Source organism: Apus apus, chromosome 2 (genome assembly GCF_020740795.1).
Source record: "Apus apus isolate bApuApu2 chromosome 2, bApuApu2.pri.cur, whole genome shotgun sequence".
Lineage (NCBI taxonomy): Eukaryota > Metazoa > Chordata > Aves > Apodiformes > Apodidae > Apus > Apus apus.
In genome coordinates this window covers 124225371-124243194 of record NC_067283.1, presented here as the reverse complement: position 1 = coordinate 124243194, position 17824 = coordinate 124225371, and the positions used below count along the sequence as shown (strand labels likewise).

The 17824-nt window shown below is 36.3% G+C and overlaps 1 protein-coding gene across 5 annotated transcripts in view; it reads left to right on the top strand.

The window, feature by feature from the left end:
* The window catches only part of UBE2W (ubiquitin conjugating enzyme E2 W), a 37767-nt gene extending 19943 nt beyond the window's left edge, over positions 1-17824 (top strand). For 2 of the 5 annotated variants that reach the window (XM_051609776.1, XM_051609778.1), the window contains exons 3-6: positions 1439-1541; positions 3914-4069; positions 5185-5260; positions 8155-11092. In XM_051609776.1, coding sequence (XP_051465736.1) covers positions 1439-1541; positions 3914-4069; positions 5185-5260; positions 8155-8168 — 349 coding nt within the window. In that variant the 3' untranslated portion in view covers positions 8169-11092. Of the gene's footprint in view, positions 1-1438; positions 1542-3913; positions 4070-5165; positions 5261-8154 lie in introns of all 5 variants that reach the window. The other 3 variants (XR_007888527.1, XR_007888526.1, XM_051609777.1) reach the window with 3 other exon arrangements.

Genomic DNA, 17824 nt, shown 5'->3' with positions numbered 1-17824 from the left:
CTACTTAATAAATTAAACTGTTTTCTGAACTTCAAAGTGAAGGTTCTGGGTCACAAGGACTAATAAAGCTGAGAAGTATTGCTGCAGCATATGTATAAATGTAAAAGTAGAAGGCGTAAGAGGTAAGTTGTCTGGAATGCAGACGAATTAAATTGAAGTAGTCTTCACAAAATTGAAATATGGAACATGAGTACAGCCAGCAACATTCTGTTGTCGAAGTTGTATGCCTCCTGAAGGGTGTGACAGCTAGCAGTTCAGTAGAGAAGCAATTTTTCTCTTCTTTTTTCTTTAATTTTTGGGAATAATAGAGGGGAAGATAAAAAGTATGCACAGCTTAAATACATGGGGAGAATGTATATGATGTGAGGATGGAGAGGTTGGGAAGAGGATCATTAGACTGCCAGCTGTAGGAGATGTCCACTTTTCTGTTCTGAAAAATCTTATCTGCCTTGAATCTAATATATATCTTATCTGAGCATTTTTGTAGTTTCTTGCTTAATCTTTACCTTGTTTTGCTCAAATGTGTAAAATTCAATCAGGGGTGAAAGACCAAAATGGGGAAATGATGCTTTAAAGTATGTTATTAAGTGATCAACAACAGAACTCCAAAATGACAGAAATTAGTGTAGTGTTGCTGTATGTGTTGAATAATATGCAAAGCATCTTTTTTACTGGATTAAAAAAACCCCCAACAACCCAACCCAAAACCACCATCAACAAAAAACCTACACCAGACAGCACCCTGAGCTCCACCTGTCAGATACTTCCGTATTATCATGGTAGAAGAAGCAGAAGAAAAAGAGTCCTGTGGTGTGTCAAGGTCTTATATTTATTACAGTTGCAAAGCATCCTTTTTTGTTTGGTTTTTAATTGTCTATGACCTTTTCCTTTTTTTGCTACCAACTTTTTCAGTTTTAGTTCTGTTACATGCCAGGTTATATACCATTTAATGTCTGATTTTTTCACAGGCTTAAGTGCAAAAGGAGCATTCCCCTTCCCCCTTGAATACAGCTTTAATTTTAATAATCTGTATTGATCAGTTCCTTGACACAACAACATGAAAGAGAATGTGTACTAGCTTATTTCCTTCCAAGCCTGTTTTGGTGTAGGAATAGACTTGCAGCAGGCATTTTGTCTCAGCTTTACTGTCTCACATTAACAGCCATTTTACTGGGAACTGATGGTTCTGTGTTGAGTTCAAGTTGCAATTACTTGTATAATTTGCAGCACTATATCAATGGTTGTATTTAAAATACCAAGCTTGTTTCTTTCAAACGGAGATTTGATGTGTTAATCACTTTTGTTATAGTTATGATACTAAGACAGAGTTTAGGAGATCTATCGGTAATTGGTAATTGATTTGATTAGTCCTGTGTTCCAGGGGTAAAATTATAATTTTTCAGTCCGCAGTACTAACAATTTTTTCCCCATTCCTTAGGTGGATTGTAGACATGGAAGGTGCTCCAGGAACACTATATGAAGGGGAAAAATTTCAGCTTCTATTTAAGTTCAGTAGTCGGTATCCTTTTGATTCGCCTCAGGTAACTGCTTTTTTACTACTTGCTTAATACTACCTTTAGGTTATGGCTACATGACACAAGATGAATATTAGTATCATTCACATACCCTAATGTGAGGTTTAGTTACTTAAATTTGTATTAAACGCATTGTGCAGATCCATTTGCTTTTAAAATGACTCAGAGGTAAGGTATAGTGCTGGTACACAACAAACTGCTTCATCTCCTGTCTTTTTGCTTCTAAGTTCTTTTTTTTCTTGTTTGTTTTTAAGCCTCTTCCGTCTTCCCTGCTGCCGTTGTTAATACGTCTGGGTAAATATTGTCCTTGTGGTAGGAATTCTCATAGATACATGACCTCTCTGTGAAAGGCCTGCACATGTAGTGATACAGTTGAGGTGTGAGATACGGTATTGTTTTCATGGCAAGGTAAAGAACTGAAAGGACAGCAATACTACTAGGCTGCAAAATGAGCTCTGTACATCCATCCCTCCATTACCTGAGGGGAGTGTTAAAAAATGTGGCTGGTAAGACTAGTGTTTGACTGTCACCCCTGCCTTTGTAAAAAAAGAAAAGCAAGAGTGCCTAAGTTCCTGTCCTGTGTGTTTTAGCTTAAACTTCTAAGAGTGATCTCTGATGCTTTTCTCATTGGTGTTGAAACTGAAACATGGAGCTGTGAAAGGCACTTAAACCATAAACGTTATGTATTTTTAGGTACCATGATAAAAACTGAAATGCTTACTTTTCAGTCTTAGAATTTAAGGAACAAACTGGCCACCTGTACTCCTGTACCCCATCAGGTTTGCAGTGAACTCATGGGTGACCCCCAGGAGAGTAGCCCTTTCTATTTGGTTCCAAGTAGGTGTTATTTTACTCACTACTCAGCCTGTATGTCAGGATCTGTGCAATTTTTGGTAAATCAGCAAGTCAGATCTGTACATATACACTGATTTTTAGCACAGAAAACAATTAAGAATTTAAGTTCTGGATACTTGATTACCTTAGGTGGCTAGAATTTCCGTTATGAAAATGCTGCTGTGCAGTAAATTCGTTCTATGTTATAAACCTCTGGGTCATAATTCTCTCTGCTGCAAATCCACTTACTGTGAATTGTCAGTTTACACTTCGTTGGTTGTTTTCTGCCTTTATATGTATGCCTGTCATAGTGTGCATGCTTTTACTTACCTAGTATGCCTAGTTCTGTTTGTTTTTTTTTTCCCTATAAAAGCAAGACATTAGTTAGAATTGAAATACATTACTGGATTATGAAGTTATGCTCCTTAAGTCCTTAAGAAATGTCAGTGTAATGACCTGTGAAAGAACATTCTGCATCCAGTTTTTCTGCTGCCTTGGCAGATAGGTTAAGCTCTCTAATTTCAGCTTCCTAAATGATGGAGGTATTTCTTCCTTGTTATAGTCAGTGATGAGGTGGGTGTGTTATGTACACAGATACATGTTTTTACACATACATATATCTGTATAACTTGAGAAATACTTAGGAGGCTTCTGGATATTATGGTTATGAGTGGTAGAGATTTATTATGTCATTGCATAAAAGATGATGGTGGCTATGTTGGATAATGAGATCTGGAGGGTAATACTGCTACAAAGGTTTCAATTTTACTCCATTTCCATTGGTCCTGAGCCACCTATCTGCCAAAAAACTGATGTGAGAGCAATAGTTGCTGAGATTGCTTTTCTAACTTATTTTTTTGTCTGTAATATCTTTTAATAGGAGGAGTTAAGGTTCTAAATGCTGTTGTTCCATATTTGTCTATGTCAAATAAAAACAAATTCCATATAAAATAATGAACTAAAAGCATTCCCTGTATGGTAACATACTTTGGTTTTTATAAGTCCTTTATTTCGGAGTTAAGAACATTGGTACATTTTACTCTTTATGCTGGAACTTGGATGAGTTGTCCAGATCTTAATTCCTGTTGTGTCCAGGAATACAGAAGTATTAATTTGTGAATCTTGTGTTCCCTTGTGTATAATGTGTTTTATGAAATCTTTGAATTACAGTATTTTGGCCAGGCAACTGTATTCCTTAGGACATAGAAGACTGAGGCTGCAAGATATAAAAAGTTTAGTTTGATGCCTCTACAGTTCTACCTTTGCATTTTCCTATGCTGTGTTCTCAGAAAAAAATCCTACGTTTAAACATTTATTTAACATAATCTTCCTGGAGCTACTAAGGTTTCCATTGTTTTATTCTTCATTTCAATTAATAGCTTCTAAAGACAACCTAACCTAAAGGTAAAGTGTAATATTTGGCGTAAGTGATAATGCAGAACCACTTAATAAGGTATTATTGTTTTCCCAAAAGCAATGCAGTCTTATATAAAATGTAGACAATAAATTACAATTCTGGTTTTTTGTTGTTTGTTTTTTATTAGGTCATGTTTACTGGAGATAATATTCCTGTTCATCCTCATGTTTATAGCAATGGTCATATCTGTTTATCGATTCTAACAGAAGACTGGTCGCCAGCTCTCTCAGTGCAGTCTGTTTGTCTTAGCATTATTAGTATGCTTTCCAGCTGCAAAGAAAAGGTATGGGTTTTTTTAGCATTATTGGAGTAGAATAAGTAAAGGTGAAAAATTTTCTATTATGCCAAGTGAGATTTTCATTTATCAGCTTTTAAAATAGGCAAAACTCCTATGTCTACGTTTCTGCTTCTGCAAAAATACTAAACTTCAGCTGCAAAATAAACAGTGCCATAAGTACTTTGTAACTGTTTTCATGGTAACCTGCTTATATATCATTATTGGAAAAGAGGAGTGAATGGAACCCTTCTAGTTGTACTAACTGAATTTCAGTCATGCTTTAGGACAATTCTTTGTAATAGATTCTGTGTTTAAAGGCAGTGCCAAATGACTGTTGAAATGTCTTAAGTGCAGAGGTTTGTAAGGCTTTGCAGCTGTGCTGTTTTAGTGATCTTGATAATTTTCGTTTCAGGAAAGTAAATGGTGCAAAGCGGTTGGTTTTTTTTTGTCATAGATGACTATTTGCACTGATACCTTAGACCTTCATTGTAAAGAAACTACCCTTTTTCTCTTGAACATTTCTTTCACTGGGAAACGTCTGTGGAAGTTACCAGAGCTTGCATATCTGTGCTAACCAAATGTGTCTATTTATGTCACATTCAAGGCAGTCCTAGTCTTGTGTGTGTGGTAGAAAAACACCTGTGAAATGGCATTGTACTGTATCCTATGACTTTGGTTTATCATAATGATGACACTTATGAAGAAAGCTGAAGAATATGAAGTATTGATCAGATACAGATTTTTAAGTTCTTTTTTTCACCCTGTCCAAGCTGAGACTTACAGATGTGAATTGGATCTAATATATCAGAATTAGACTCCAAACTGCAAAGGATTTTTATTTTTTTTAACAACAGCTGCTCCTTTCTTGTGGGTTGTTTTCTTTCTTCTGACTTATTCCTCCCTATCTATCTTCAAGCCATTTGTTGTTTTTCATTAATTTGTTGCTTGGAGTATCTCCAGTAAGAATTGTTACCTGGATTTTTCTTGACAAAGGTCTAGCTGTACCTGTTACTTTATTTTCACTGCTTTAATGTGGTAACCTTTCATAAGCTTATTAAATAGCTCATGTATTACAATATGAGGATTGTTTGATTATTTGTAGGTCTTTTCTTCTGTTGCAGAGGCGACCTCCAGATAACTCATTTTATGTAAGAACATGTAACAAGAATCCAAAGAAAACAAAATGGTGGTATCATGGTAAGTATTTAACTAGGACCGGGAATTCGGAAGTTTTATTTCAGGCTGGAGGCAATTAAAATATAGGAAAGTAGGATAAATGCATTCAAAGCCTTAAACACTTTTTAAAACTTCAAAAGTGATTAACATCCTGTTTCTGAGATACTGTGCTGTGATTTTTTTTATATGAAGGTTTAATAATTCCTCATGGAAAGATAAACAGCCCAGATTTGGATGTTTTAAATTGTGGGATTGAATTTGAAGGAAAGTTCTTGTAGACTGTATTAGATCCATGGCAAGTCTTAAGTTTGGGGTTGAGGAAGGTCTCTAATGAAGTTAGGTTTTGCTCTAAACCCAGGATTTTTTTGTTGTTGTTATTGGTAATATTTTAGAACTTTTCTGGCAATTACAAGATGCCTGTGTTTGTACACAGCTGTGTGTTTTCATAGATTTCCACTGTTAATCAGAATTTCCAGTGTGGAACAGTTGGCTGAATCAAAGGCTCTTAAGAACTAATAGTCAATGATTTAGTAGTGAGATTCTATATATACATGATTTAAAAAATCAAAACAAACCCATGCTGAAATTGCTACTACAGTGTACTAGAAAGTACTACAGTGTCTACAGGGCTAGTGTTGTGTTGTTTTGTGGTTTGTTAGGTTGTTTTTTTTTCTTTGTGTACTGATTTTTGTACTGTGTGGTTTCTTTCTTCTTCCTCAACATTTGTCATCCTCTTCCCAGAGCTGGTGTTGGCTGTATGAACTTGGCTTATCCACTTTAGTGGTGAGGAAAGAAAGAAGGAGGGGGTAGAAATGAGCTTACGCTTTTCTCCTGTCTTGTTGGCCCATACTTGCTTTACTTCCCTAGGAAAATGCTGTACAATTGGTGGTTATTAGAAGCCTGTGTATTTTGGGAAGTGATGTGTTAAGAGCAGGTAGTACTGTATACTAGGGTGGTGCAGGAGGAGTTGATCCTATTGCTGTGTTTCACTGAAGGCTCCATCATAATACATCCTCTGTTTTTCACTACCTCCCTGTTCCTGGACATGTTCTGTCCTCTATGTGAAATGAGTCTTGGTGTTTCGAGACAGTGGGAGTTAATGACTGGGGATGCAAATGCCAAGGCCTTCACCCCTATATCCTTAAAGGCCTGTGGATACCTTAGCAATAAAAACTTGAGAATTCCATAATACTTGCTGAGTCTCATGGGGTTTTTTATATGTGGTAATGTAACAGTGAAACTTTTTTTCTCATACTACTCTTAATAGTATCTCTAAAACTTCAGTTATAGTAAGAGGAATGCTTTATGTCATCAGATTAAGAGGTATTAAAATAACTTTGGACTGATTATTTTGTGGTTGTACATGATGTTGTTGTTAAAATTGACTGCCAGAATAATAATCCTATTGCTTACAGGCTGGGTTTTTCATCTTCACCAGATTATTCAGTAGTCAGTTTCTCTTCCTTTTCTGTTTTCACACTCTCGCAATGTGGTTGGTGCTTCTCCATTTCTAGTTTTGCTTTCTTTTTATTGGTAATTTTTGCAGCACTATTTCAAAGCTCCTGATCTTTGATAACTACAGATATTTCTGCTTGTCTGCCCTACCCAGTGTCTACTTCAACTGTACATTGAATTCCAGGCTGAATTTCAGTCTAAGGGTTGATCATGCTGTGTTAAACACTTAAGGATCTTCCAGATACAGTTTTCTTGGGTATCCAGGCTGAAATTGGTTTCATAAAGCTGTTGCCTGGCTTTGGTGTTGCCAGGAAGTAAATTTCTGGGGGAAAAAAAAGAACAGTGGTGTTTGTTTTCAACCATCACTTCCCTACTGCTTTGGGGTTTGTTTTTTTTTTAATTATAAAATGTTTTCTGTGGTATTTGGCCTAAACTTTTAGTACATGGTTTAAATACCCTTTCTATCTCTCTCGCATCCCTGTCTAATCTTTTTTACTCGTACACTTTTTTTGTTCTTTACACCCTATGAAAAAGAGGTTTTTCTACATGTAATAATGTTGATGACAGTGTTTTCCAGTAAGAATATAGAATTGTTCACTGCTACTTTATACATACTCTGTCTGTAAGCAGTAAAAATATTGTGCATTCTAGCTGTGCAAGGTTACAAGTAAGTGCATTAAAAATAATCAGACAGTAAATTTGCTTTCTGTTAACAAGCTTAATATTTACTGTTACCAGATACAAATATGCTGCAGGTCTAGGGGTGGAAGAGAGAGTTTAAAAGAGATGTCTTTCACAGCCAAATATTTACTTTAACGTTGAGTACAATGCAGAAAAAATTGGCCCAGAATGCACTTACTTTTGTAGTATGTTCTCTTCAATCACAGCATCTAAAATTTAATGCAAATCAATTACTTTCACGTTTAAGATTTTAGGATTACAGTAATCACCTATAACTTCTGCATAATTCTGTCAGCTATAGCTCATGTTGATTCTTGCGAATTTAATTTACATAGCTTTATATATCTATAAAGGGTTGAGAATGCATCAGGAGAATCCCACTTTTCTCGTTTTTACTGCTGTTTACTTATAAAAGGATTTCTGTTTTTGATAACTGATGTGGACCTGCTGTACCTTAAGGGGAAAAGGTGTTAAGCGTGTTTGGTCTTTCATTTTCCTAATGAGTGACTTTATATGGAAAGTGGAACTTACTGTCCTTTTAATGGAATATTTGCTGATACTAACATGTTTGTGGGTGTGTGTGTATTTTAGAAGTTTTATGTTTTATGTTGCCATCATTTTTTCTGGATCATGATTGAACAAAACCTCAGAATTACTGAATCACTGTGTCACTGCACGTTACTGCCTAAGCTAGGAATTGTGCCTTCATACAGCACCTTGCTAGTTTGGACTTAGAATGTTTATATGTTTTCCATAAATGCTCTTCTTTTATTTTAAAGATGACACATGTTGATGCCACCGTTTTGTGATCCTCGTAGCAGAAGATAGTCCTACTGAGAAAATGAGCACTTTGATCATTCAGTCTTTGAACTTTAACCTTTGACTGGAAGTGACCTATAGACAATGAAGACTACTTCCTTTGACTGCATTTTTACTAGTGTGCATTCTGGGCGCATGTTGATCGCTGGCTCAGTCCATGCAACTGACATGCTTTTATTAGTCATACAGTATTAATGCAGGTGTCCAGAAATGTCAGAATAATTCCATTGTTTTTATTTTAAGCTTTTGGAAGAATTCCAGGTCTTCATATATTGTGCAATAACACTTGAGCTCCTTGACGGTTTTGGTGCAGCCATTGCCGGCAATGGACATTGTACCAGGGAAAGGTTTTGCTCCTGCCACAAAAAAAACAGATTGGTGCATGACAGAGCTTATGAAAGTTTTGGATATATTTGGATTATAAGCAAGGGATCGACTATTACCTTAAAAGCCACCCCATTCTTTTATATTTGGGTTCTATGCACTGTGATCACAAAACTAGCAGCATGACTTAACATGCTTAACTGAAGGACTGTAATAAGATCATTGCATATTTATTGTTTATCTGCTGTCAAATTGTGTTGACATGGAAGGTTTTTCAAGTGACATTGGCGGAGAGGTACAATGTTATCCCTATGGTGAAATAAAACTACTTCTTGTATATAGTTATTCATATCTCTGAAGCAAAGGTATGAGTAATTTAGGGTATGAGTGATTTAATCAAGAATTTATTTTGGAGATAGAGGATGGCAGTGATATAACTGAACTTGCTGCAGTCCGTAATTGGGCTTGTAATTTTTACTTAGAGCTTTTTCCAAATAGATTGCACACTGTTATTTCCTGCTAGCCATCAGCATGAGCCCTACTGCCTACACCAATATTTCATTTATTTATGTGTTTGAAAGCAATCCATATAACGTTTTTTGTTTGCATTCACTGTTTCTTTTGTTGTATGTCATATTTGAATGTTACAAAACAATATTTTGATTGAAAAGCTTTGTCAGAAGATATTTTCATGTAAATTATTTCTTTATCTTGTAAGCATCATTTTGTCTTTTAATCCTGTACTATAAAAAGAAAAAAAAAATACATTTTTGACAGAGGCTTAATGTTTTGACAAAAAGGTGTGGACCTTCTTATTTAAGTTTAGACTAAAGTATATTTTCTTAACTTGCTTGTCCCATGCAGCCATACCATTTTTTTCCCAGGCTTTTACTTAAAAAAAAAAAAAAAAAGGGGGAAAAAAGCCTAAAATCAGATTCACATTTTTTAGTGGAGCAACATTTCTTGAAATAATAGGTAGTTGTTCTCACCACTAATATTTTGATACTGCAATTAGGTTGTCTTTTTAGGAAGCACTTTTATAAACTTAATACCTTTACACAAATGCAAATTTCTATAACTTTTTTTTACTGTTGCCTTATTGTTGCACTCAAAAAAAAATTGATGTGATCAATGCATGAATGTCTAAATCAAAAAACTAATTGATCCAAAACCAAACAAAAGCAGAAAAAAACATAAAGCAAACAAATAGGAAAAATAACCAAACAGAACACTCCCCCCCCCCCCCCCGAATTAATAACTACAGTAGCAAAAAAAAAGGCTGAAAATACAGATATTTTTTTTTCCTACTGCTGTATGATAACTAACAAGTTTTATAGTCTTGTACATACTTCTCTGTTACCTAATGTTTAAAACATTTAAAAAATAGTATAGATGTTTAACTCAGGGTGGGTAAAGTTCAGGTGGATTTGCTTCAGAGAAGTATTTTGTGCAGCAACTGAACTAAGGATATTGCCAGTTAAGTGAGGCTACAATATACTTCAGGAACTGCTATTTTTTCTACTGTACTGAAAACATCTCTTGGCCTTTAAAACTCAATGGTAAAATCTAGCTTTGGATATAAATTTGATGTGTGTATATACTTTCACAATGAGCCTTTAAGACATAGAGTTAAATTTATTTTAAGAGCCAAAAATAATAATTTTAAGCAAATGAAATAGTTCTGCTCCTAAGTTTTTGTTTAGCAAACTGATATTGTTGTGAGTTAATCGAACTGCTTATTTTTGGAAATGGTTCATATGAAAGAGCAACAGTCTGATGATACTTAGTCTGTATATTCAAATACTGCTCTATTGATTGAAAGGGTTAACACGTCTTTGAAAAATTCATGTATGAATGGTTTACGTAATGGTTCCTATCAAACAGTCCACAGGAAAGAGACCTTATTGTGACGCAAGGTAATGTCTCTGAAGAAATGGTTCAAGTACATCTTCTCAGATTCATGTATCTTTTCATATGGAGGCTTGCCATACTACAATACATGGTTTCAGAGAAGCTTTGTGACATACTGTGTGTATTTTGGTGAAGATGTACATTGTAGTGCAGAGCATTATACATTTTATTGACCTGTGCAATCACATGGACTACAATGAAGTTAAATAACCAAATTTATGCTGCTCTTTAATAACCCCCTCTATAATATATTTAGATTAAAAAATGCAAGGTAGATTAGAAGAGAATGTACCTCAGGTCTTTTAGTTTACAATAGAAATGCCTCCATTGGTTTTCTTGTAGATCTGTGGGTAAGTTCACCTTATATAGAGAGGGCAAAGGCAAAGCCTATATACCACTCAAGCCCTCAAAATACTGCAGCTGTTCGTAAAACATGATGATATCCTGAAATAGGGCTTGAATCAGATGAAGATGGTGCCATCCTTTCTGTAGGATGACCGTGTGTATGTAACTTTCATTTGGAATTTCTCACATGAAATGGTTACAGAATTGGCTTGAAATTATTTTGCTTTGATTTTGTGTCAATGTTCATGTTGTTAAACACTTTGTTTTGTGTTTAGTGTCTTTATACTATAACACAATAAATTCTTGTTTTAAAATAGATTACTACCCTTGAATGGAAATACGTGTGGACCTTTTCATGGTGGAGTGCAGAAGCACTGTTCCTTACATGCAGCTCCTCTTGAGACAAAGCTATCAGTAACTCTTTAGAATGCTGTAATGGATATCAAGGAAGGAATTTGGATAATAGTGAGGTGTTTCCTCATTTCTCCAAGTTATCTGTTGTAACATCTGAAGCAAGTAGGTTCTTTAAAAAAATAAATCACAAAACAAACAAAAAAACCACCAAGATGTAGTGCTTTCGTTTCTCGTAGATGACCAAATGGTTCCTTGTCATAGTTCTTTCGAGTTTTGAATGAAGAGTTTCAGATTGAAGATTTTTGCTTGCTTGGAGCTGTATGAAGAGAGTTTCTGTTACTTTTTTAGCTTATGTCAGGACAGAAGCTTCTGTTGCCTCATATCAATAATTGCTTTCAGTTTTGTGCAGTTTTTTTATTCAAGAGATGATGGCTTCTGTTTCAGAAAAAGGCATTTGGTACCTAAAAAACCTTGTTTTGATGAAAAATTAGTTTTATTTAATTAATATCTCATATTCTGTGATATGTTCTGGATGTTTGATTTTTAGTTATTTATTTGAAAGTCTGACAAAATATAGGTCATTGTCTAAAGTCTTACAGGTATGGTGTAAGGAAACCATAAAATTCGCATGTCAGTAATTAAAGTTGAAAGAACAGATTAAACAAATGTCTGTCAGGAAAGGCTGAAATATAAGAATCCTCTTCTTGGGATTATTATTTTTTGTATATGTAAATTTGTTAAAATGAATGATGTTTAAAAAAAAACGGGGCGGGGGGGACCACTTCTGGCACTCGGGTTTCTTAAAAGATGTCCTGTTGTTACTAAAAACTTTACAATACTGCAGCTACATAATTTATAGCTTTGTTGAGGGGAGGCCGGTATAGTTGTTACCTCCTCTGGTAAAGCAATTCAGCATTATGTTGTGTGTGTGCACTCAAATCCTGATCATTCCAAAAAAATATATTTGAATTAAATTTATTTTAAAGCCAGTTACTTTTAATCCAAATCACTCAATCCAGTTAGGATTTGCTTTCTTCAGCAGTGATACCTGAACAGTTGAATGTTGAACTTGATACAGGGAAGTAAGCTGCATTTCTGATATTTGACATTTCAGCTGCAGCTGCACAGCACCTTGGGAGGAGAGACTTGGGATTTGGTTTGTTTGCAGGTACTTGCTGGCCTGTTGTTTCCAGGACCTCTACCAACTTTACAAACCATCAGGCTTTAAAATACCCTAATTGGAAGAGCAGAAATATTAATGAGCCTTCTTTTACTATAATAAAATATAATTCAGAGTACTTTTATTTCATTTTACTGATAATAGTAATGCAGGATATTCTGTTCACTTGCTGTATTTTTTTTCTCCAGATTTTCAGTACTTTTTAAAGCAGTGTTTGAGAGCATTTGAGCAGTTGATTCAATTTAAGAAGTTCTCTCTGAAGCTTCTTAAAGTGAGGGTTTTTTAAATTACAAACTAAGAGCATTTTCAGTAACTGAAGTTCCAAAGCAGTTGCTGTCATGAAGGAGCTTCCTTAGAAACCTGTGTGATTTTCATACAGATAATTATTTTGTATTTAAAAAATAAAAAAGAAATGTAAAATCAGTTGATCATGCAGTATACAGTATCATTACAGAGATCAGCCCCTGTCCACTGTCTTTTTAGTGTAACTCCATAGGAGCTCTAAAGGTGTGTGTCAGTGATGGTAGGTTAGACTGTATTTAACCCCTTTCAGCTTACATACATGCTATCTGTAAGCGTAACTTTGTCCTTCGAAGTGTTATTTTTTTCTTGACTTCTGGAGAAAGAGCTTCTCATAGGAGGAGACCCTGCTTTTCTGGAATTAGTTCAGTGAAAACCATTATGATAGCCTCAAAAAAAATATTAGAATCTGAAATCCTGTGACAGCACAACTTCCCTTATCGTAGAATCACAGAATCATAGAATGGCTAGGGTTGGAAGGGACTTAAAAAATAATCTAGTTCAAACACCTTACATGGGCAGGGACACCTCCCACTAGATCAGGTTGCTCAGAGCCCCTTCCAACCTGGCCTTGAACACTTCCAGGGATACGGCCTCCACAGCCTCCCTGGGCAACCTGTTCCAGTGTCTCACCACCCTCACACTGAAGAATTCTTCCAAATGTCTAGCCTAAATCTCCCCTCTTCCAGTTTTGATCCATTATCCCTCGTCCTATCACTACATCCCCTTGAAAAAAGGCCCTTCCCAGCTTTCCTGTAGGCCCCTTTCAGATATTGGAAGACCACTGTAAGGTCCCCCCAGAGCCTTCTCTTCTCCAGGCTCAACAACCCTAACTTTGTCGACCTGTCTTCATAGGAGAGGTGTTCCAGCCCTCTGATCATCTCCATGGCCCTCCTCTGGATTCTCTCCAACAGCTCCATGTCCTTCTTATGTTGGGGCCTCCAGAACTGGACACAGTACTCCAGGTGGGGTCTTGCAAGAGTTGAGTACAGGAGGAGAAGCACTTCTGCTGGCCTTCTGGCCGCATTTCTTTTGATGCAGCCCAGGACGAGACTGGCTTTCTGGGCTTCAGGTGCACATTGTTTGCTTATGTTGAGCTTCTCATGCAGCATCATTCCCACATCCTTCTCTGGACTGTTTTCAATCCCTTCTCCCCCCAGCCTGCATTTGTGCTTGCCCCAACCGAGGTGCAGAACCTTGCACTTGGCCTTGAACTTTATGCAGTTTGCATGACCCCACTTCTCAAGGCTGTGAAAGCCCCTCTGGATGGTATCCCTCCCTTCCAGTGTGTTGAGCTCACCACACACTTTGGTGTCATCAGCAAACTTGCTGAGGGTGCACTCAATGCCACTGTCCGTGTCATGGACAAAGATGTTAAATAGCACTTGTCTCTGTCTTTAGGTACTTTAAATCTCCATTATAAGACCTTAAAACTTCTGTCTTGTCTTCAGCAGGTGGCAGCCTATTCTCTTGGAGGCCTTTAGAGTGCTTTCTGCCAAGTAGGTCAGAGTTAAATCAGTTCAGAATCACATCCTAGGCCTTATATCTTTCCAGGAATGCAATGATACCTGGCTGATGCCAATGCAGTTGTCCAGGGCATTTTATCAGTAGAGAGAAAATCAAGCGAGGTTCCTGCTGCTATTCAGTGTCTTCTTTTAGCTCACTGGAACTGAAAAGGAGGAATTTGTACTCCTCTTCGTTCCTTTGCAGCTTCATGATTCACATTCTTGCTTTGGATCTGGCTTTGTTGTCCAAGTCTTCACTGAGATAATTTAGCATGTTAAAGCAGTAGGAAACTGACTTGAGAAGAAAAAGGAAAAATCTTTCTTCTCAATTAGCAAACTGAAGCAGCTTGCTGCATAATCAAGAGTTTCCAAACTAGTGGAGGAAATGGGAAGGATTGTGCAATTGGGGTTTGGGAGGTGATCACTGAAACCTGATTGGTATATTTAGACTTTTTTGCAAAACCTTGTTTTATACAGAAGCTGAGTGACATGCTATGAGAAGCCTGAGAGCTGGAGATCTGGACTGCCTATGACAATCTATGGTAGGGAGTTCTGTTTTAACTCTTGTGTTCTAGTGGAAATTCTGAAGCTGTTCCAAAGCCTTTGAGTGTTCAGTTACCTCTCTGTTCTCTCTGTTTAGATGCTGAGAATTTCTGTGCCCAGGATTTTTTTTACATTTATTTTTAATAACAAGGCTGCTAGCATTGCTCTCTCTGGACATTTTTTGGTTGCATTTTTATCAGACCAACACTGTAAAACCTTAATCAAATATAGAGTTAGAGATTCAGTGAAGCTGCTCAGAAAATGCCCAGTCGTTTTCCAAAAGGAAGGCAATTACTACATTACTAGTCAGATGTTCTTAAGATTAGATAGAAAGCCAAATGTGGCACAGTTGTCATCTAACACAGAAAACGCTTGAGACAGAAGTCTTGGGTGCAGATCTCATTTATCTTTGTATGCTTAAAGAACAGGACTCTTCAACTGCAGCAGATTTTTCAAGACAAAACCACACTGTTCCTCGTCTTCCCCCTTCCTCTGAAGGTCTTGTTCAAAAGACTGTTGAGATCTTATGGTCTTGAACTTGACTTATTATTTGTACTGGATCAGGAGAGTGTGAGAGCTGTACTTCTGACCAGTCGGTGGGTGAATAGCTCTTGATTAGCTCTTATTCTGTAAACTGTCCATGTGTCTACAGAAAACATTCTATGGTAGCTCTATGTCATATGAACAAAAAAAGTACACCTTTATTTGGTGTAGACAATTTATTGAAGATTAGTGTTCTGAAAGGTGCAGTATAGGAAGTATACATCACTAAGTAAACAAGTAACAATGACCAATTAAAACACCTAACCTCTAGGTAATTTAGAGTATATTGAGGCTCAAGTCTTGATTTGCATAAGGATTTGAGTTTATGGGGGGGGGGGGAGGGAGGGAAAGAAACTGGGGACACCAGCTTGCACCAATGTGTTTTGTATCACCCTGAGTTTTCTTTCTTATATTTGCAAAGTATTATTTTAGGATTTGGCCTCTGGAAAGGATCCTGCTACATGCTCTGCACCAAAATGCTGCTTTCTGTCATAGAGCTTTATTTCTCAGTTTTGATCTCCCCAGTAGTTTCATGTGTAGGTACATGCTAAAGATGGTTAATAAATCTTGCTTAGACTATGTGTTAACCTAGGTTGACTTTCGTGTATATTCATCTTGATGTGCATGGTATATTTTACCTGCCTTGATAAAATATCAAGGTTGTTATGATTTATAACTTTTCATTTAAAAGTGCAGGATTCTGTCAGTTTCTACATTTTCATTCTTTTTTTTCCTTAAAGACAACACATTAGCAATAATCTGGAGAAAAGGAAGTGAGAATTTGCTAGCTTGTGTCTTGAAGGGGAAACGTATAGGCTGCTTCCTTTCAAATTTGTTTTTTTGTTATCTAAGGTGTTTTTCTGTTTTGCTTTGGTTTCTTGTATAAAATGTATGCATAAAACATAAAAAATAATATACTTAGTTCCATAGTGAACTGTAAGTGTAGTGAGAAAACTGGAAAATCTTGGAATGATTTTCACCTATCTGTAAAGAGGCAGTGCTTCGTAGTTTGCTTATGTTTTGTCTTGATATGGCTTTGAAGGATCAAAACATTTTCAGACATAGGGGGTTTTTCTGTAACTTCTGTGTAGACATGTGGGCATTGCACTTGTTTAAAATTTTGGCGAAATTTAAAAGTGTGCATGTGTCATAGATGTTCCCTTTTTAAGCATTTTTAGTTTCTGTTCGTGTAGTAGATTGGTACTATTCTCTCATTAAATGAGTACTGACTTTCTGAAATGATGTGGAGGTTTACTCTCACTTAAATTGTCAAATGTTCAGTCATCACAAAACATGCTTTTGGTAAATTATTGGATGGGTGGGAAAGATCTGGCTCAATTAAGTGCTATACAGCAGCATTTTAGCAGAAACATCCAGTTAATGAATTTGTGTTAATTCTCAAAATATTCCAGAACTCCCCAAATGCCTATTGCCCTCTCACACCTGGCACATAATTGCAAAACTGATGATGATTTGGTGACAATGCACTATAAGATTTTTTTAAAATTACGATTAGTGTGAGAATGTTGCAATGTCTACTCATTTAAAAAAAAATTCTGATGTCTGAAGTGCTGCAAAATTTATTGTCAGTTGTATTACATCTTTATATAGCAATAGAATTCAGTGCAGCTATTTTTGTCAGATTCCATATATGACGGTTCGTGCTTCATTACTGACAGAAATGTATAATTTTATTAGCTGTTCTCCAGAAACTTTTACTAAGGGCTGAAGACTTAATTTTTACTGGATTGTCCAGTGCTCTAAAGCCAAGCAACTTAACTTAATCTAACATAAATATGATTTGTGACTCTTTCAAAATACATTGTTATACTATTCACTGTTGTCCTGTGGAAAAGTTACAATGCTAGTGGCTATAACATCATGTACAGCAAACTTCTTGCATGGTAAGCTCATCTAGAAATGGCTACCGTGTGGGTGAAGCTGAGTAGTTAAGTTGCATTTGATGTAGGTGTAGGTGCATAGATCCTATATTTTCAGCCGATGTCATACCTAGTGTTTAACACTTTGCGTGTTCTGAAGCTGCCATCTCTGAAAGTACCACACAACTCGTTCTGAGGGTTGTTGCTTAAAAAATGGGTCCAGTGGAGACTGAAACTAGTGTTTCCTGGCAGGAGATAGTATTAATGGGAAACTGAAGGCATCAGTAATCCTCCAGAAAAACATGATTTGAGTGACAGTGCTGCCTGTTGTCCTTTCTTTTATTGGTTCCATTCATGAGGCTCTATACTTATGAGCACGTGTATGCAATACTTTAGTGTTGTTCCCATTGACTGTGATAAACCATTTATGTCGTTACTGGCAACTTCTGAAACTTGCTTTTTTTTTCTGTATGAAGAGTCTGCATAATGCTGTGTACAGAGAATTTCTGTCTCTTTATTGCCTACTGTTTGACTCCATGTATGACTAAGATATTCTTTGTTCCAAGAGAATAATAATTTAAAACCTCACTAATTTAATATAGGTTTAACTTACCATATAATTTTATAATATTGCCCAGTTGCCTTAAGTGATTTTTTCACTTCCACTATCTGGTAAAAATTCATGTCATTTTCAGCTTGTTTCAGACTTTTTCCAGTGTCCTGCAATAAAAGGAGTATTTTATGA